Genomic DNA, 22,112 nt, shown 5'->3' on the forward strand with positions numbered 1-22,112 from the left:
CAATCACCACGTACCACCTGCTGTTTTCTAGTTGTGTAATGCACACTAGTTTACAGTTCCTGGTGAGGCAGCCACTTAGTGAATAATGAGCTTCACTGATGTGAATCATTGAGTTTTATCGTCCAGCGGGATGATGAATTTAGTTAGTTGGCCATACTCCATCCCTGGTGGTCCAGTGTTTATGTAGTCTTAGCGGTCATTCTTCCTGCTGGTCCAGTGGTTTAATATCTATGGTGTTTCAATAAGGAGTAATGATCCTCATGATATATCTGAGGGGTGATTGTTTTTTTTAATAAAATCCCTGATAGTTAAGTAATTTAATAAACTATGCTCAGTGATCCAGATCCCCACTAATGATCCCTGGTATCTAGCAGGTTATTAATATTTCATGAAGTGTTTAGGGAGGTCATAAAAATATCCCTGGTATCTAGTGGGTAAATGAACAATGAGTTCTATAATATAAAGATGAATAATAATAATAATAATAATATCTCTCGTATCTAGTGGGTAAATCATTTATTGTGTGGTCAACTGATTAAAAATAAGATCCCTGTTGAGCTGGAGGTTAATAAATAATATGCCCGGTGTTTAGTGGAGTAAGCAGAGATAATCAGTAATATCTAGAGGTCTAGGGGTTAATAAATAACACCCCTGCTGGCTGGTGGGTTAAGAATATAGGGGGATTCTGGTGTCTCCATAAATAGGGAAAATGGTCACCTTGTGATGATCGATGTTTAGTCGGGCGAAACTAGAGGCATCTCTAACTTGCTATGGGGTTCATTGATTCTCGTCAGATTCAGTATTATCCCTGGTACCTAGTGGATACAAAACTATATACCTTGGGTCTATTGAGTTTAGGAATGGTTTAGGAGGAAATAGCCCTTACATGCTACTGCTTAATATAATATATATAACGCTCCTGGTGATCTAGTGGTTAATAATAACATACCTGCGTTGGGATTGGATCACCAGGCTCTGGTTACCCAGGTCAGGTCTCACAATGCAGAGGGGGCACAAGGTGGCAGGCGCTTATCCCATTGCCGTAGGTCCATAAACCATTGTTGGTGACCTCCACGGTGCTGGACGGGAATCACCTCACTGTGTAGGTCAGGGCAGACACATGGTCTTTGTAGCTACCCAGGAGCCTAGAAGAAGGTCGGTGGCCCTTTTTGGGCAAAGGGTGTCTCAAAAAAAGTACCTGTTTCTAATGTTAGCTTCTATATTGCCCTAGACCACCAGGGATGGGCTATCATTAATCTATATATTGCCCTAGAGCACAAGGGATGATATGATAATTACAGAGGAAATTAACATTGGGGGCTCATTTTTCGGAGTCATAAAGTAATATATTTATTTTTTAGTTATGAGAAGATGCACAGTGGATATAAAAAGTCTACACACCCCTGTTAAAATGTCAGGTTATTTGTCATGTAAAAAAAAAAAAACCCAATAAGAATCATTTCAGAACTTTTTCCACCTTTAATGTCGCCCATAATCTGTACAAATCGATTGAAAAATAAACTGAAATCTTTTTGGGCAGGAAAAAAATAAAAAAAATTGTGGTTGCATAAATCTGCACGCCCTTTCACTATTACTTTGTTGAAATACCCTTTATGACAGCATTCAGTCTTTTTGGGTAGGCACATCTAGAATTGGCGATCTTTGCCCACTTTTCCTTGCAGTAGCTCCACATCGTTCAGATTGTGGGGGCATCTCCTGTGTACAGCGCCCTCTGCAGGTCACCCACAGATTGTCACTTGGATGCAGGTCTGGGCTCTGGCTGTGCCAGTCCAAAACTCTGATCTTCTTCAGGAGAAACCTGAAGTTTTTTGCTGATTTGGAAGTCTTTTAGGGTCATTGTCATGCTGAAAGGTGAAATTCCTCTTCATCATCAGCTTTTTAGCAGAGGCCTGAAGGTTTTGTTGCAAAATTGACTGATATTTGGAACTGTTCATAATTCCCTGCAGCTTGATTAAAGCAACATTTCCTGCTGCTGAAAAACAGTCCCAAAGCACAATGCTGCCTCCATCATGCCTAATTGTGGGTAGGGTGTTCTTGCAGTGATGCGCAGTGTTGACTTTGCACCTTTTGGAGTAAAAGCCAAAAAGTTCCACCTTGGTCTCATCAGACACAACAGGTTTTCCCACATGCTTTTGGCAGACATGATGTCGGTTTTAGCAAACCATAGCTGGGCTTGGATGTTTTTCTTTGAAAGAAAAGTCTTCCATCTTGCCGCCCTCCCCCACAGGCCAGACATAAGAAGAATACGAGAGATTGTTATCACAGTAGCTTACAACCAGTACTAATCACAAATTCTTGCAGCTCCTTTAATGTTGCTGTCAGCCTCTTGGCAGCCTCACGGACCAATTTTCTTCTTGATTTTTCATCATTTTCTGAGGGATGTCCAGTTTTCGGTAGAGTCACTGTTCTTCTGAATTTAAGCCCCTTCTAGATGACCTCTTCACAGTTTTACATGATGCATCAAATGCCTTGGAAAGGCCTTCTCCTGACTGATCAACAATGAGATCCCTTTGCTGTGTTGTCAGCTGTTTGCATCTCTTTCTGTAAAATGTCACGAAAAATCCTCCTAGAACAGTGAAACTTTCTATGGGGTTCTTCCGAATCCCTGTAAATAATGGCGGCCGTGCACTGACTACTATGTAACATGAGTGTAAATGTGATTGGCTAACTCTGAACACAATCACATCCCCAATTATAAAAGAGGGTGTTCACACTTATGCAACCAGATTATTTTATTTTTTTTTGTATCCTCAAATACTTTCAGTTTGTTTCTTAATTGATTTGTACAGATTATGGGCGACATTAAAGGTGGAAAAGGTTCTGAAATGGTTCTTCTTGGTAGAATTTTTTTTTACCTGCAAATGTAATGGGGGTGTGTAAACTTTTTATATCCTCTGTATGTTGCAGTGCACAGTTTGTCTGTATTTGTCCCTGCTGCAGATTCCTCTGGAGGGCGGCTCTATCTCATAATAAAATAGCCCCTTGTTAGGACATCTAATTAAATGTCTCTGCGCGGGCCGCACTCCAAAGACGCTCATTTTACAAGGAAACTACTCGTTTTCCTCTTAATGAAGCCAGTTCCTTGTTACAAGAGGCTGAGACCATAAAAAGATCACTTGAGACCGGGACGAGAGGTTGTTCTCAAGAGAGATTGATGTCCCACATAATACGAGGAGTAGGGGGGGGTCTATTATAAAATATGTCACAATCATTGAGCGCAGGCCGCGCACTGTATGTCACTTTGCAATTAAACTTGTCAATGAGTAACTGGCTCCATCCTAAGTCGCCTCGTTAAGTCTCCGGAGCACCCCTCCCTAAAGCTCAGCTCTCGGACCTCAACCAACAGGCTGAAGGCTGCGTCATCTCATAACTACAACCTTCACAGATGGTCAGTACGAGTCCTGCCCTCTAATTTTAGAGCAAAATTTACAAAAAAAAAAAGTCAAAAATTTACAGCTGGTAAATCCCATGTGGTGTAAACAGTTGAGTTAGGAGAAGGAGGGGGGCACAGATGCTGCAGAACATCGGAAGAATAAGATTCATCAGAAATGGGTTCCTGTTCTATCCTTCCATTTGTCGTTTTTTGTGTTTTCGTATTTTCCTCTTTTTCTAAGAACTGTAACTTTTTATTTTTCCATCGATGAAGCTGAGTGTGTTTCGAGCTGACTTTTTACCTGCATCATTTTTGGGGTACGCACAACATTTACCGTACCGGTTAATTAATTTCATATTTTGATTGATCTTAGTTTTACGAACAAGATAGAGCAACAGAATAAGTTCAGAAACGGGCCTAAGAAACAGCTTTCCGCCGTGCTTGGGGATCTTGATCTCCACCTTCCGGACCTTTCCATCTTGGGAAGACTTTGGTCACCAATCCTGGAGGCCACTCATTTCTCTTAGACTGGGTGGTCTTTACTAGGACAACATTTCCAGGTTCCATGTTGAGGATACTAGCTTGCCATTTGTCTGTAAGGTATTGGAAAGGTATTGATTTCTCCACTTGGTCTACAAAAGGTCTGCTATCAGTTGCACTTTCTTCCACTGGAATTTGTACAAGTCCTTAATAGTAAACTCCCCGGGAGTCGCCATGGTTGCATAAAAATTCTGGATGAGGAGAATTGAAGGAGTAAGCAGAGATGGATCTTCAGGATCATTGGATATGGGAGCCAGTGGTCTAGCGCTTATAATGGCTACTACCACAGCCATGAAGGTAGTGAGAGTCTCATGGGTGAGCTTCGAAGGACCTAGTTGCAAAAAGATGGAATAAAGGATTCTGCGAGCTATGCCGATGGTGCGCTCCCAAACACCTCCCCTATGAGATGAGTGGGGTGGATTGAAGGTCCACGGGCAACCCAGTTCAGAAAGACATATTTCTACTCGGTTAACATCCAGGTTTGAGGATGTAAAGATTTTGAGGATCTTTAGTTCATCACATGCTCCAACAAAGTTAGATCCTCTATCGGAGTGGATATGTTTTACATGTCCTCTGAGAGAAATGAATCGCCTGAAGGGCATTTATGAAGCTGGATGTGTCCATTTCCTCGAAAACGTCTAATGCTCAAGCATGTGAATAAGACAGGCCAGCGCTTACTGTTTGCATGTCCTCCTCTAGGATGTCATGCGGTAATAGACCAGTGACCAAACACATCCGAGGCCGGCGTTGGTTCGGTACTCAAACGGTCTTCTGGAAGGTCAGCCATTTTTTAGATTTGACATGTACTACGGATTTTCCGGCAAACAATACATTTGAAAATTACTCTACTTACGAGTCACTTAGGCTCCTATTACCCAGAATTCTGCTGCCCATAGGGCCCCTTCATTTATCAAGTGTCCTTGATGCTTAACCTGTGCGTGATAATACTCTACCACCAGGGAAGCAACATGGACGAGGGGGACTATGATACACTTGTTATTTTCAAGCTTTGCATTCGAGATGCGTCCCCCCGACTCTCAACAGTCCATGAGCATCTACAAATGGGTCCAGTTTTTTGAGGGAACTATCTTTAGGGACGTCTCTGTGATTTCAGTGGGACTCTAGAGTCTGGGTACAAGCCTCGTGCTGCACACAACGGATGATAACATGTTTCACCTGCATGAACTCGTACACTGAGTAAGCTTTAGGACTATATTGCCAGCCTTTACATAGAACTGACCCTGACTGCGTGATTTTAAAAGACCTAACAACATGAATCTGGCAAGCTAAGACTCTGTAAGTGGAGAATCTGAGGAACCTAGGTGCTATTTGGTGACTAATGTGTTATGTGTGGAAACCTGAGACCGGATCTCCACCTCTGATTTGGGCTCGAAGAGGTTATGCGTGTGTTTATTGTGAGCGGTAGATACTGGTTGATACAGGAATGCAGGCCCAACGAGCCAGGTAATGTCTTTAAGGCATAATGCCGGTACCGCTCTGGTTGTATGGCCTGCAGGATTGTGGTTGGTTGGTATATATCCCCACTGAGAAGGCTGTGAAGACTTTTCAAGTACTTGGTTATTTATGTTGAATCTCCTTGTCTCCTTATGAATGTAGCATAACACTACTTTACTATCAGGGAATAATTCTGCGTCTTCCAGCTGTAGGTCAAGTTCTGACGTGATGACTTCCGCCAGTTCTATGTCAAGTAGCCCGGAACTCTAGTCTGGGTATGGTAGGTTCGGGACATGGCACTAGCTTGGCTTTTCCCATGACGAACCCTATGTGAACATGACCCATCACATCTATAGTTTTCAATTAGGCAAACGCGGCTATGGCTTTAGCTCAGGTAGCACAAACTACGCCCAGCCTCCAAGAATGAACGTCCTCCAAGGAAATATACATGTACGGCTTGTGTGTGTGAAGGACAGATAATGACTTTAGAGAATCCCTCCAGGTTACCCACAAAACCTCTTTCTCAGGAGAAAGTGGGGTGTCCCAATCACCCGAGTCTACAATTAAAGAAGTTGTCCAGTACTTTATATTACCCCCAATGTATGGATTTTTGTAAATACCTTACGTTGCTGTTTCTGCCCTTGAGCGGCGCTATCCTTGGCCACTCACAGGTATCACGTGACCCTACGCTGACGTCACTACAAGTGAGGCATGACTCAGCGCTGGGGTCCCCGCGGTGGCTGCTGGGTTTTGGGTGGGGTTACCCCCCGCGTCACACCCAGCACATCCACTACGCACTTTCCCAATGAATGGGGACAGGCAGAGCTTGCGGTGGATGCCGGGTGTAACTCGGGGGGGTAACCCTGCCCACAGCCTGGCATCCACCGTGGAATGCAGAAGACAGAGACCCCCGGCTGCTGCCAGCACTTGTTATGACGTCAGCGGATGTCAGAGCCGGCTGCAGCCGGGGGTCACTTGATGCCTATGAGCGGCCAGTGATAGCGCCGCTCACAGGCAGTATCTGCAACGTAAGGTAATTACAAATATCCCTAGGGGCCCCGTTGGGATACATTGGGGGTAATATAAAGTACTGGACAACCCCTTTAATTCAAGTAGCAAGGTCTTATCTTGGGTGAACACCGGTGCAGCGAATCCAAGGGAATCATACAGACTGTTAATTGTGGACATGACACTTCATTGTGTAAAGGGTTTTTTCTCTAGGTTGACTTGAAACTTCAAAGTATCGGACTTGAGGTCCCAATTGAACCCTAGACTGCTTTGTATAGGAAGACAGTCTGTGGCCCAAGTCCAGTTATTTCAACTTGGTGGTGTAGTCTTTGGTGGGAAAGGCCTCTGTCACCATTTTGCTAGTAAAAGCTATCTTATGTAGCCTGAGGTTAGAACAAGTGAGTGAACTATGAATCCTCTTGAGTAGGCTGATTGCAGCCTCTGAAAACGAAAGAGACTTTAGACAGTCATCTATGTAGAAGTCTCTTTCAATGAACTGTCTGACGTCTTCATCAAAGTCTCTTTCACTTCCTTGTGCGGACCGCTTAAGCCCGTAGATTTCTACCGCTGGGCTGTTGCCAAAAACATGCACCTTCATACGGTATTCTACAATGTCTTTGGTAGGTTCATTACCTCTGAACCAGAAGAATCGTAGGAAGTCTCTATGTTCTTCACTGACAAAAAAAACAATGAAACGTGTTATATTTCTGCAGTGATGGCAACTGTTTCTTTATGGAATCTGATGAGAACATTGATGAGAGCGTTGTTGAGGTTGGGTCCCGTTAAAAAAAATCATTCAAGGAGAGTCCTTGGTATCATGAGCTGGAGTCAAAGCACCTGGACAGGCTTTTTTTGGGTGATAGACACCAAATATTGGGAGGTACCAGCATTCCTCGCTCTCTTTCAGAAGTGGCATTACTTCCGCATGGCCATTTTCAAATATTTTGACCTTGAAAGCAAAGAAGTGTTTTTTCATTTCTGGCTTCCATAAGAAGCTGCGATATAGGAAAGCAAGGCGTTTTAGTGCCGACTGCCAGCTGTTAGGAAGACGGGGACTCTGTGGCTTGAATGGTAGTGGGGTCACCAGCTATTGGTTTCATCCTTGAGAAATCCTTGATTCATTATCTCCAGGAAGGTTACATCTTCAATGGAATGGGCTATTTTATGATCCTCTTTAGTCCTTTGGAAGACGGCACACCCTAGGTGATCTTTGTCTCCGTCACACAAGTAATTTGTGTCGTATTTGTCTTCCCTGGCATCCGAGTGTGCCGAGTTGGCGAGCTTCTCTTTTACAAAGAATATGTTGGGGCAGGGTAGAAAAAAGATGGATGCCCGCTCTCTAACGTGTTTGCGTAGAGAGAGTTGACGTTGTTTGGTTTGTGAGCGTTCTTGGCAAACAACTCCTGTAGGGCGAGTTATGAGGACCGTTTATCTGCTTCCTCACTATGTGGACTCTGATGATGTCTCTCCCCAGAAAAAGGACCAACTTGTCGTGAGGATTGGGTGCGGGGATGACATGCGCTATGCTTCTCAAGTGAGAATCATGTAGAGCCTCTGGTGTGGAGATCTCTTCTCTATTGTTCGGGATTGAATTACACTCAATTAATGTAGGAAGGGGCAAGGACGTCTGCCCATCTAGAGATTCGATTTGATAACCTGCGGCCCTTCTCCCAGATTCTTCACTCACCCCTGTGCATGTTTTAAGTGAGTAGTATGAACTAAGTCCTTCGATTTTACAGATATCTAAGAAAGCTGAGCTGGTAAAAAGATCTGTTGCTTTGATTGTCAAGGATAGCGTAGAGTTTAACCACCTTTTCTCTTTGGCTTTAGGGTAAACTGTAACAAGACAGAACTTCGTGCAGGATTTGTTACTAAGACCTTCCCGGTAAACTTTAGTGTACCGGGGTGACACTTCAGGAAGTGCCCTGTTTTTCCCCTCCCCGCCATGCTCTGTAGGTCGGTCTACGCGTGAGGGAGACTGTGGCGCTGGCCCTGGGTGTAGAGCTGTATGGTGCTCTTGGCTGTTACACTCCCAACAAGTGATACTGTCTTTGCAGTCTCTATCTGTGTGAGATGTAGATGCACAACACCTGAAGCATATGGTGTTCACTCTGAGGAAAATTCTATGGACTTTAAGAGATTTTTCTCTAAAACTCCTGCACTTTTGCAGTGGGTGAGGCCTTTTATGTAGGGGGCACTCCCCTGTTTGGGACTTTCATTAGCAGTGATCCTTCGGTTTCTGCTGTACTGCAGCTCTGTACGATGAATCCGTAGAAGACACATTTGTTTTATGCACGCAGATAGGTGTGCTTCTGGGGTTTACGGACTGAAGCAGGCTTACCTGTTCTTGGGTTGGCAGGATCTATGGTGGAAAGGTCGAAGCTGGGATCATTCTTGATCTTAGCTTGCTGGCGCATGAAGACTACAAAGAAGCAGAATGGAGGGAACAGCTCGTTGTGTTGCTGTTGAAATCTGAGCTCCAGATGACCCATTTCTCTTGCAAACTGAAAGGTAGCTTCTGCACTATGGCTGTGTCTAGGGACGTGAGGCATAGTAGTTCTCCTTCAGACCTGGCGACTTAAGAGTTCTACCAAGAGGTCTCTCAATTCTCTTAACTTGCGACAGCTTTTGTTAGAGATTTTACGAAAGTCCTCCAATCTTTTAAAGAGGGATTCTTCTATCATCTCTGAGTAGCCGTAGCATTTATCGAGCCTCTCCCATAAGATGTACACGTCTCTGCTCGGGTGGTTGATATTAATATCTCTGATGCGTTTTGCGTGTTCTGCTGACACATTTTCTAGCCACTTGACCAACAGGTCGATCTCTTCACTGGCAGAGAGGTCTAGGCCAGCAGTGGAATTTCTGAAGGAAGCTCTCCACGCTCTGTAACTTTCAGGATGGTTCAGAAACCTTTGGTGAGTAACTCACAGCGTGCAAAGAACTTGAGAAAAGCTGGTAGCTCTTGATATCTGAGAGAGTGATCTGGGTGCGTGTCGCTGTGGTGAAGTCTCGGTGAGCTATTGTTGTAGTAAAACGCGTTCTCGCTGCGATAGTCACCACTGGCGTCGTCTTTTTTAAAAGCGGTCGCTGTGTAATAGGGATCTACAGGCTTGGGTGTAGGTTGCACTGATGGTAGTAACTGATGGTAGTAGGTAGACAGAATTACCTTCATGTTTAATGAGGGATGATTGGTGGATGAGGGTCAATGACTGAATGGTAGGATTTTGTCGCTGATGATCAGCAGGGTTTGGGCTCGCTCTTGGAGCTAAATGTAGGTAGCCATCTAGCGGGGTATGTTGTAGAACATAATCTGAAGTGTGTTGCGAGATATCACAATGACTAAGTTGTGGTCCGAGTGTTATGCTGAAACTCTCACTAGTGCAGCGTGTTGCTTCTTCTAAAGTGTGTGCCTCAGATTCTGCTGCTTCTTTGTCCATGGCAAGTTTTGGAAGGTCGGCTTCTAGCTGTGCTTTTTCCTTCTTTAATTTCAACTCCTTTTCAGCGATGGCAGCTCTCAGTTTGGCGGCTTCTGCCTTAGCCTTGGCAGTGGCAGTTGTGGTGCTGCTCGCAGACTTCTTTGAAGCTGTTGAGCTTACATGGGAGCGTGTTGCATAATCATCAGATCCTCTATCTGACATCGTGTCTGTATGCAGCTTGACTGCTCGCTGATAGAAGCCAGTGCCTGTGCTTCAACCCCGTTCTATAGTAGTCATTTTACTGTTCTGGCACCCTCACTCCGTTCAGGGAGAATGAGTTGACAGCTGAACTGTTTCCTATCGATGCATTGAGATAGACACAGGGGGTCCTTTACAACTTTTATTGATAGGATCAGTGTAAAACTATAAGAAAAATAAAAGTACTTAGTACAAAGCATACTGTGACAAAACAGCTTCTTATCTTAATCAGCCAGACGTCTAGATTTGTTAAGCCAAGAGAAATACACTATTGTGTTTGTTTTGACTTGTGAATGTATGTGTGTTTCTTTGGCTGGTCAAGGACCGTGACTCCAGGTGAAACAATGATGTTTGTTACTATGCTAATTGCATATTGTACTAAAGCCACTTAGATGTTGATTTAAAGATTCCCCCCTGCTATACTAACTATGTAAATTGATTAAATGCACAAACAATGAGACCTGAGCCCTGAGAAATAATACCCTCCCTAATCCTTGACCAGTGGATGTGTACTTCAAAGGATAATTGTAACTATTTGCAAGGGACATATGCCTCTGTAGCAGGCAGACTTTACAAGGAGAATCAAAGATCAGAACATCATCTTGGTAGCATGGCTCAATTTAGAGAGACACAGATTTGGATTCTGCATGATTCCGGCATAAGGGTACATGGCCCTGGCTGGAAAGATATGGATCTGCTCCATTGACCATCAGAGAACCCATGAATACATTTGGGGAGACCAGGTTGGGACGATGAAGTCACTTGGACCATCTGGTCACCTGGAACCCATGGAGACATTCGGAGAAGCCAGATTGGGACCAGCTGGTCATCTGGCCCCATGGAAACTGTCGGAGAGGCAAGGGAGGGACTCTCGGGTCTCCTGGCCTTGTACCTCGATGGACTGTCAGCTTCCTAAGCTTGCTGCTACCTTCTCTCTGTGAGGGCCCTACAAAAGCAGGGGGAACTGGTTGAGGTAGTTGGCCCTGGAAGTCCCAAAGTCACAGTTGTTCTATCTCAGGCGGGCCAGCGGAAGGCTGAGACTGTGTAATGTTGCACCATCTTGGGTATTTGCTGGGACTGTTCTATGTGTTTATTGTCTGTTTGGTGGTTCAATAAAGTATTGCCACGCTGTTTTACCCTCACACTGTGTTGTCTGAGTAGTGTTCTGCCCACAGAAGACCCCGAGTCTTCACACATACAGTATATCTGAGGTACATAGCATTATGTATGGTACAGGACACACATGGCGAATGGCGGAGATAGCTATAAAGGCAGAAGAGACTACTCGATAAGAAAACACGAAGAACAGAGCAGGTCCATCAGACAATATGGTGAGCACTAACAAGGGGATATAATAATTCACCAACTGTGCTATGTTGAGAGAGACAGGGAGAGAGACAATCACCATGTCAGCTTCCAAGGGGCCAAGATGGCTGCTGCCAAAAAAGGAAGGGGCGAGACTAGTGAAGAGGCTGATGGGAAACTATGGAGGCCTAAGGAGCAAAAGTTAGACTGCACAGAAAACAAATGAGGCAGAAATAAACAGGCCGCAATGAGAAAACATGTCAAAAGATGGCGCTCTTGGTTAAACTATCACAAGACACTAAATTGTGATGTTACAAAGGCCTAAGTAACTTGGTTATAGCATTTCTGTGAAGGCATGACATATATATGTATATATATATATGCTGCTCAAAAAAATAAAGGGAACACTTAAACAACAGAATTTAAGTCCAAGTAAATCAAACTTCTGTGAAATCAAACTGTCCACTTAGGAAGCAACACTGATTGACAATCAATTTCACATGCTTTTTGTGCAAATGGAATAGACAATAGATGGAAATTATTGGCAATTATCAAGACACCCTCAATAAAGGAGTGGTTCTGCAGGTGGGGACCACAGACCACATCTCAGCACCAATGCTTTCTGGCTGATGTTTTGGTCACTTTTGAATGCTGGTTGTGCTTTCACACTCATGGTAGCATGAGACGGACTCTACAACCCACAGAAGTTGCTCAGGTAGTGCAGCTCATCCAGGATGGCACACCAATGCGAGCTGTGGCAAGGTGGTTTGCTGTGTCTGTCAGCGTAGTGTCCAGAGGCTGGAGGCTCAACCAGGAGACAGGTCAGTACACCAGGAGACGTGGAGGGGCCGTAGGAGGGCAACAACCCAGCAGCAGGACCGCTACCTCTGCCTTTGTGCCAGGAGGAACAGGAGGAGCACTGCCAGAGCCCTGCAAAATGACCTCCAGCAGGCCGCAAATGTGCATGTGTCTGCACAAACGGTTAGAAACCAACTCCAGTGGTATGAGGGCCCGACATCCACAGATGGGGGTTGTGCTCACAGCCCAACACCGTGCAGGATGCTTGGCATTTGCCACAGAACAACAGGATTGGCAAAGTCGCCACTGGTGCCCTGTGCTCTTCACAGATGAAAGCAGGTTCACACTGAGCACATGTGACAGACGTGACAGAGTCTGGAGACGCCGTGGAGAGTGATCTGCTGCCTGCAACATCCTTCAGCATGACCGGTTTGGTAGTGGGTCAGTAATGGTGTGGGGTGGCATTTCTTTGGAGGGCCGCACAGCCCTCCATGTGCTCGCCAGAGGTAGCCTGACTGCCATTAGGTACCTGTAGCGCCGGCGTCCCTGCCCTCTGCTAGGCAGGGACGCTGTTCCCCTCACCTCTCTGCTCCTAGCCCGGCGTCCTCCTCCCGCTCTGCTGGCAGCGCGCGCTCCTTCCCGGCCACTGTGCTTAGGGCGCGCGCGCGCGCTCCCTCCCTCTTAAAGGGGCCGCGCGCGCCGTCCTAAGGAGTCCCCGGCCAATGGCCGGAGGACTTCACCATATATAAGGCACCTCCTCCAAAATGGAGGTGCCCGAGCAATGTTGTTGCACTGTTCACTACTCTGCTTCAGCCCTCAGGTCCCGTTGCCAGTTACCTGCCAGATTCCTGCCAGTTTGCTGTCTGATTCCTGCCTGATATTCTACTTACCTGCCTGCTAGCCTGAGGTCCGACGGTCTGCCTACCGACTCCTGTCAGTCTGTCTAAGGACCAGCTTGCCCGCTCACCTGGGAGCGCTCCTCTGCTACCTGCCTGCTAGCCTGAGGTCCGACGGTCTGCCCTCCAACTCCTGTCAGTCTGTCTATGGACCAGCTTGCCCGCTCACCTGGGAGCGCGCATCAGCTACCTGCCTGCTTGCCTACCTGGAGGCTCCGCCGTCACGTGCTGTGACCACCTGCCATTCCAGAGACTCCTGCCCGCTCACCTGGGAGCGCACACCTGTTACCTGCCTGCTAGCCTACCTGGAGGCTCCGCCGTCACGTGCTGTGACCACCTGCCATTCCTGAGACTCCTGCCCGCTCACCTGGGAGCGCACACCTGTTACCTGCCTGCTAGCCTACCTGGAGGCTCCGCCATCACGTGCTGTGACCACCCGCCATTCCAGAGACTCTCGCTTGCTCACCTGGGAGCACACATCAACCATCTGCCTGCTAGCCTACCTGGAGGCTCTGCCATCACAGGTCGTACCTACTCTTTACCCAGAGACTGCCCCGGTCACTTGCCGTGACCTCCTGCCCGTTCATCCAGAGACTGCCCCGGTCACTTGCCGTGACCTCCTGCCCGTTCATCCAGTGACTGCCCCGGTCGCTTGCCGTGACCTCCTGCCCGTTCATCCAGAGACTGCCCCGGTCACATGCCGTGACCTCCAGCCCGTTCACTCAGAGACTGTCCCGGTCACCTGCTGTGACTGCCTGCCCGTCTTCCCTGGTCACCACCCGCTCCCTTACAAGGACCGCCCCCTTGTATAGTAGCTCAGAGGTTCCGCCTCCCAGACCTGTTACAGTACCGAGATGAGATCCTCAGACCCCTTGTGAGACCATATGCTGGCGCGGATGGCCCTGGGTTCCTCCTAATGCAGGACAATGTCAGACCTCATGTGGCTGGAGTGTGTCAAGATGAAGGCATTGAAGCTATGGACTGGCCGCCCGTTCCCCAGACCTGAATCCGATTGAGCACATCTGGGACATCATGTCTCGCTCCATCCACCAACGTCACGTTGCACCAAAGACTGTCCAGGAGTTGGCGGATGCTTTAGTCCAGGTCTAGGAGGAGATCCCACAGGAGACCTTCTGCAACCTCATCAGGAGCATGCCCAGGCGTTGTAGGGAGGTCATACAGGCACGTGGAGGCCACACACAATACTCAGCCTCATCAGGAGCATGCCCAGGCGTTGTAGGGAGGTCATACAGGCACGTGGAGGCCACACACAATACTGAGCCTCATCAGGAGCATGCCCAGGCGTTGTAGGGAGGTCATACAGGCACGTGGAGGCCACACACAATACTCAGCCTCATCAGGAGCATGCCCAGGCGTTGTAGGGAGGTCATACAGGCAGGTGGAAGCCACACACAATACTGAGCCTCATCAGGAGCATGCCCAGGCGTTGTAGGGAGGTCATACAGGCACGTGGAGGCCACACACAATACTCAGCCTCATCAGGAGCATGCCCAGGCGTTGTAGGGAGGTCATACAGGCACGTGGAGGCCACACACAATACTCAGCCTCATCAGGAGCATGCCCAGGCGTTGTAGGGAGGTCATACAGGCACGTGGAAGCCACACACAATACTGAGCCTCATCAGGAGCATGCCCAGGCGTTGTAGGGAGGTCATACAGGCACGTGGAGGCCACACACAATACTCAGCCTCATCAGGAGCATGCCCAGGCATTGTAGGGAGGTCATACAGGCACGTGGAGGCCACACACAATACTCAGCCTCATCAGGAGCATGCCCAGGCGTTGTAGGGAGGTCATACAGGCACGTGGAGGCCACACACAATACTCAGCCTCATCAGGAGCATGCCCAGGCCTTGTAGGGAGGTCATACAGGCACGTGGAGGCCACACACAATACTCAGCCTCATTGTGACTTGTTTTAAGGACATTACATCAAAGTTGGATCAGCCTGTAGTGTGATTTTCCACTTTAATTTTGGGGGTGACTCCAAATCCAGGCCTCCATTGGTTAATAAATGTGATTTCCATTGATGATTTTTGTGTGATTTTGTTGTCAGCACATTCAGCTTTGTACAGAACAAAGTATTCAATGAGAAGATTTCATTCATTCATATCTAGGATGGGTTATTTCAGTGTTCCCTTTACTTTTTTGAGCAGCGTATACTGTATTTTTTGCACTATAAGACATACCGGACCATAAGATGGACCCCAAATTTTGGGGTGGAAAATAGAAAAAAAAATTTTTTCTAAGATGGGTGTCCGTCTTAAAGTCCGAATTAAAGGTATCTTACCTGGGTTCGGCCGCAGTGGTGGAGCAGAATCACAGGAGGCATGGTCCCTTCCTCAAGAAGCCAGCGAAGACATAAGCGGGGCAATGCTGCTTGGCCCTGGGTGGGAGGAAGGGATGTCCCAGCGGTGTGATGCTGTGGGCCCGGTGTCGGCGGTGAGGCAGAGCGGAGTGCATTGCTTTCCCGGCAGTGGGCTTCAGGTAGATCGCCGCCTCCGGTGGCGCATGCGCAGATTGAGATCTCGGCTGGGCCCACGACTTCAGGAAAATGGCCACCAGGAAAGCAATCCACTCCACTCTGCTCATCGCCGACACCGGGTCCGCAGCATCGCCACACTTCTACCGCCGCCGGCTTCCTGAGGAAGGGACCCTGCCTCCTGTGATCCAGCTCCACCATGGCCGCAGCCCCCTGGCAGGCCTGCATTCGGACTATAAGAAGCACCCCCCGTTTTCCTCCCAAATTTGGAGGGAAAAAAGTGTGTCTAGTCCGGAAAATACGGTATTTTTTTTTTAACATTTCTTTATTTTTGAATTGCGGAAAAATGAGGAAGAGGTAAACTTTTATATATTTTAAAACATTTCTTAAACTAATTTTTATTTTACTTTTTACGTCTACTTGGGAACTTGAACCTCGAATTACTTGTACTATGTTCTGTTATACTAAGGTATTGCAGTATACAGTAAATTTATTGACCTTGTATGTCACAGGCTGGGCTTCATATGAGCCCCAAGATGACAGTGACAAAGGGGCTTTCAATAGGCCACGGCTCCAATGGCAACCCATCAACTTCCCGAGGAAGGAGGCACTGGAACATTTGTGCTACGCAATCATTCTATTTAAATGCTGGTGTCAGAGACTGGTTAAAAGGCATTTAAATAGTTAAACAGTAGCGATCTGAGCTGGATCTGGTCGCTGCTGTTAGCGGCAGTCAGTATAACACAGCTGGCACTAGCCCATCATGGAGTGGGCCCAACTCATGCCCATAAGAGGGGTAGATTTCATTTTCTCACTTTAGAACAGTTTAAAATAGGACAAATTTATAAAGCGGCATGCATCTCTGGAAAAAATAATCTCTGTATGCAGGGAGCTCCCCCTAGTGGTGGCTGCAGACAGAATCTTATCATGTATCTCTGTATACAGGGAGCCCCCCCTAGTGGTGGCTGCAGACAGAATCTTATCATGTATCGCTGTATACAGGGAGCTCCCCCTAGTGGTGGCTGCAGACAGAATCTTATCATGTATCTCTGTATACAGGGAGCCCCCCCTAGTGGTGGCTGCAGACAGAATCTTATCATGTATCTCTGTATACAGGGAGCTCCCCCTAGTGGTGGCTGCAGACAGAATCTTATCATGTATCGCTGTATACAGGGAGCTCCCCCTAGTGGTGGCTGCAGACAGAATCTTATCATCTATCTCTATATACAGCGAGCTCCCCCTAGTGGTGGCTGCAGACAGAATCTTATCATGTATCTCTGTATACAGCGAGCTCCCCCTAGTGGTGGCTGCAGACAGAATCTTATCATGTATCTCTGTATACAGGGAGCCCCCCCTAGTGGTGGCTGCAGACAGAATCTTATCATGTATCGCTGTATACAGGGAGCTCCCCCTAGTGGTGGCTGCAGACAGAATCTTATCATGTATCTCTGTATACAGGGAGCTCCCCCTAGTGGTGGCTGCAGACAGAATCTCATCATGTATCCCTGTATACCGGGAGCTCCCCCTAGTGGTGGCTGCAGACAGAATCTTATCATGTGTCTCTGTATACGGGGAGCTCCCCCTAGTGGTGGCTGCAGACAGAATCTTATCATGTGTCTCTGTATACGGGAAGCTCCCCCTAGAGGTGGCTGCAGACAGAATCTTATCATGTGTCTCTGTATACGGGGAGCTCCCCCTAGTGGTAGCTGCAGACAGAATCTTATCATGTGTCTCTGTATACGGGAAGCTCCCCCTAGTGGTGGCTGCAGACAGAATCTTATCCTGTATCTCTGTATACAGGGAGCCCCCCCTAGTGGTGGCTGCAGACAGAATCTTATCATGTATCTCTATATACAGGGAGCTCAACCTAGTGGCGGCTGCAGACAGAATCTTATCCTGTATCTCTGTATACAGGGAGCCCCCCCTAGAGGTGGCTGCAGACAGAATCTTATCATGTATCTCTATATACAGGGAGCTCAACCTAGTGGCGGCTGCAGACAGAATCTTATCATGTATCTCTATATACAGGGAGCTCAACCTAGTGGTGGCTGCAGACAGAATCTTATCATGTATCTCTATATAGTGGGAGCTCCCCCTAGTGGTGGCTGCAGACAGAATCTTATCCTGTATCCCTGTATACAGGGAGCCCCCCCTAGAGGTGGCTGCAGACAGAATCTTATCATGTATCTCTATATACAGGGAGCTCAACCTAGTGGCGGCTGCAGACAGAATCTTATCCTGTATCTCTGTATACAGGGAGCCCCCCCTAGAGGTGGCTGCAGACAGAATCTTATCATGTATCTCTGTATACAGGGAGCTCAACCTAGTGGTGGCTGAAAACAGAATCTTATCATGTATCTCTGTATACCGGGAGCTCCCCCTAGTGGTGGTTGCAGACAGAATCTTATCATGCATCTCTGTATACAGGGAGCCCCCCCTAGTGGTGGCTGCAGACAGAATCTTATCCTGTATCTCTGTATACAGGGAGCTCCCCCTAGTGGTGGCTGCAGACAGAATCTTATCATGTATCTCTGTATACAGGGAGCTCAACCTAGTGGTGGCTGAAAACAGAATCTTATCATGTATCTCTGTATACAGGGAGCTCCCCCTAGTGGTGGCTGCAGACAGAATCTTATGTATCTCTGTATACAGGTAGCTCCCCCTAGTGGTGGCTGCAGACAGTATCTTATCATGTATCTCTGTATACAGGGAGCTCCCCCTAGTGGTGACTGCAGACAGAATCTTATCATGTATCTCTGTATACAGGAAGCTCCCCCTAGTGGTGGTTGCAGACAGTATCTTATCATGTATCTCTATATACAGGGAGCTCCCCCTAGTGGTGGCTGCAGACAGTATCTTATCATGTATCTCTGTATACAGGGAGCTCCTATTAGTGGTGGCTGCAGACTGAATCTTATCATGTATCTCTGTATACAGGGAGCTCCCCCTAGTGGTGGCTGCAGACAGAATCTTATCATCTATCTCTATATACAGGGAGCTCCCCCTAGTGGTGGCTGCAGACAGAATCTTATCATCTATCTCTATATACAGCGAGCTCCCCCTAGTGGTGGCTGCAGACAGAATCTTATCATGTATCTCTGTATACAGGGAGCTCCCCCTAGTGGTGGCTGCAGACAGAATCTTATCATCTATCTCTATATACAGCGAGCTCCCCCTAGTGGTGGCTACAGACAGAATCTTATCATGTATCTCTGTATACAGGGAGCTCCCCCTAGTGGTGGCTGCAGACAGAATCTTATCATGTATCTCTGTATACAGCGAGCTCCCCCTGGTGGTGGCTACAGACAGAATCTTATCATGTATCTCTGTATACAGGAAGCTCCCCCTAGTGGTGGTTGCAGACAGAATCTTATCATGTATCTCTGTATACAGGAAGCTCCCCCTAGTGGTGGCTGCAGACAGAATCTTATCATGTATCTCTATATACAGGGAGCTCCCCCTAGTGGTGGCTGCAGACATAATCTTATCATGTATCTCTATATAGTGGGAGCTCCCCCTAGTGGTGGCTGCAGACAGAATCTTATCATGTATCTCTGTATACAGGGAGCTCCCCCTAGTGGTGGTTGCAGACAGAATCTTATCATGTATCTCTGTATACCGGGAGCTCCCCCTAGTGGTGGCTGCAGACAGAATCTTATCATGTATCTCTATATAGTGGGAGCTCCCCCTAGTGGTGGCTGCAGACAGAATCTTATCATGTATCTCTGTATACAGGGAGCTCCCCCTAGTGGTGGCTGCAGACAGAATCTTATCCTGTATCTCTGTATACAGGGAGCTCCCCCTAGTGGTGGCTGCAGACAGAATCTTATCATGTATCTCTATATAGTGGGAGCTCCCCCTAGTGGTGGCTGCAGACAGAATCTTATCATGTATCTCTGTATACCGGGAGCTCCCACTAGTGGTGGCTGCAGACAGAATCTTATCATGTATCTCTGTATACAGGTAGCTCCCCCTAGTGGTGGCTGCAGACAGAATCTTACCATATATCTCTGTATACAGGGCGCTCCCCCTAGTGGTGGCTGCAGACAGAATCTTATCATGTATCTCTGTATACAGGGAGCTCCCCCTAGTGGTGGCTGCAGACAGAACAATATTATCCCTCTGTATACAGGGAGCTCCCCTTAGTGGTGGCTGCAGACAGAATCTTATCATGTATCTCTGTATACAGGAAGCTCCCCCTAGTGGTGGCTGCAGACTGAATCTTATCATGTATCTCTGTATACAGGGAGCTCCCTCTAGTGGTGGCTGCAGACAGAATCTTATCATGTATCTCTGTATACAGGGAGCTCCCCCTAGTGGTGGCTGCAGACAGAACAATATTATCCCTCTGTATACAGGGAGCTCCCCTTAGTGGTGGCTGCAGACAGAATCTTATCATGTATCTCTGTATACAGGAAGCTCCCCCTAGTGGTGGCTGCAGACTGAATCTTATCATGTATCTCTGTATACAGGGAGCTCCCTCTAGTGGTGGCTGCAGACAGAATCTTATCATGTATCTCTGTATACAGGGAGCTCCCCCTAGTGGTGGCTGCAGACAGAACATTATTATCCCTCTGTATACAGCGATGCAGGATTTATCTAGATTATAAAGCTAAACTCATCATGATATCTGATGTTTTGTTCTTTTTCATTCTATACAGGACAATGAGGTTAAGTCAAGTCTGCAGGATACAGATCCTGGGTTTTGGCCTCATAGTTCTTATGGCCGTCGCCATTACTATTCAGATTCTGGGGATCCACTTCCCGAGGAGGTGAGTGATCATCGGACAGTCTGCTCCCTGTGGATATAGTCATTGATTAATATTTTACATGACAAAACCCAGATCCTGCATAGCGTGCCTGCAGCTGTTAGGGCATGTTGAGAGTTGTAGTTTTGCAACAGCTGCAGGGCCGCAGGTTGGGGATGTTGGCTTCCACCACGTGAGGACATCTTCCCAGCTGTAACTCACTGATTATCACATCTCACTAAGTGCCTCTGAGGAGACATCCCCATGGGACTCCGTCTTCCCATGCTTCCCAAGATTAAAATATTTACTAAATGTTTGGCATTCATACCCTCCACAAAGGAATGTTCCTAAACATACACGAGCGACCAGAAGATTTACAGAAACGATGGGAATGGTCCATTATTGGTGGAATCTGTAGTTGTGTCTCGTTTTTCCTCAGTCATTTATAAGGCAGTATATCAGTGTGCTCCTCTACTGTATACAGCCTGTACATGTGATTGTGCAAGGTCAGATCTGTGCTACGTTACATTCCCCCTAAACTGTATTATGGGAGACATTCTCATTATACACAGGGGAAACAGTCAGCAGGGCATAAACAGATGGTAGGAAAGACATAAGAAGCATGAGAGATATGAAAGACAGGGGAGGAACATGAGGCAGGAGAGATATAAAAGGTAGGGGAGACACAGGAGGCAGGAGAGATATAAAAGGCAGGGGAGGCACAGAAGGCAGGAGAGATATAAAAGGCAGGGGAGACACAGAAGCCATGAGAGATATAAAAGACAGGGGAGGAACATGAGGCAGGAGAGATATAAAAGGTGGGGGAGACACAGGAGGCAGGAGAGATATAAAAGGCAAGGGAGACACAGGAGGCAGGAGAGATATACAAGGCAGGGGAGATACAGAAGGCAGGAGAGATATGCAAGGCAGGAGAGACACAGAAGGCATGAGAGATACAAAAAGGTAGGGAAGACACAGAAGGAATGAGAGATATAAAAGGAAGGGGAGAAACACAAAAGGCTGGAGAGATATAAAAGGCCGGCGAGACACAGAAGGAATGAGAGATATAAAAGATAGGGGAGACACGGAAGGAATGAAAGATATAAAAGGTAGGGAAGATACAGAAGGCATGAGAGATGTAAAAGGCAGGGGAGACACAGAAGGAATGAGAGATATAAAAGGCAGGGAGGACACAGGAAACAGGAGAGATATAAAAAGTAGGGGAGACATAGGATGCAGGGGAGACAAGAGTTAAGAATGTCATAGTATGCAGGGAAGACACAGGAGATAGGAAAGAGATAGGAGGCCGGGGAGACAGGAGCTAAGAGAGATAGAAAGGACATAATCTACATAGGAGAAACTGGAGGCAGGGGAGACATAAGAGACAGGAAAGCCATAGTAGGCAGGGGAGACAATGGAGACACGGGAGATAGGATAGACATAAGAGTAGATGAGATACAAGAAGCAGTGGAGACAAAGGAGGCATGGGAGACAAAAAGCTGGAGAAAGACTATACAACCCCAATTCCCAAAAAGCTGGGACGTTATGTAAGATGTAAAGCAAAAAAACAAGAATACAATGATTGATGATGGGAAATCTCTTATCGCCATATTTTATTCAAAGCAAAACATAGAACAGATCAGAAATTGGACGTTGGACATTTTTCCATTGCGTTTGAATATATTAAATCATTTAGAAATTGATGGCAGCGACACATCTCAAAAAACTTGTGACAGGATTAACAAACGGATAAAAAACTAAGTGATGCGAATGAAAAATATCTGGAGGATAAC

At 46.9% G+C, this 22,112-nt stretch overlaps 1 protein-coding gene across 1 annotated transcript in view; it reads left to right on the forward strand.

Moving 5' to 3' along the window:
* The window catches only part of GAL3ST4 (galactose-3-O-sulfotransferase 4), a 32,515-nt gene that overhangs the window by 4,826 nt on the left and 5,577 nt on the right, over positions 1-22,112 (forward strand). The window contains exon 2 of the mRNA XM_073654435.1: positions 20,233-20,343. Coding sequence (XP_073510536.1) covers positions 20,237-20,343 — 107 coding nt within the window. The 5' untranslated portion in view covers positions 20,233-20,236. The remainder of the gene's footprint in view (positions 1-20,232; positions 20,344-22,112) is intronic.

This window comes from Phyllobates terribilis, unplaced genomic scaffold, assembly GCF_046119375.1.
Source record: "Phyllobates terribilis strain yellow unplaced genomic scaffold, ASM4611937v1 Scaffold_11__3_contigs__length_659146591, whole genome shotgun sequence".
NCBI lineage: Eukaryota > Metazoa > Chordata > Amphibia > Anura > Dendrobatidae > Phyllobates > Phyllobates terribilis.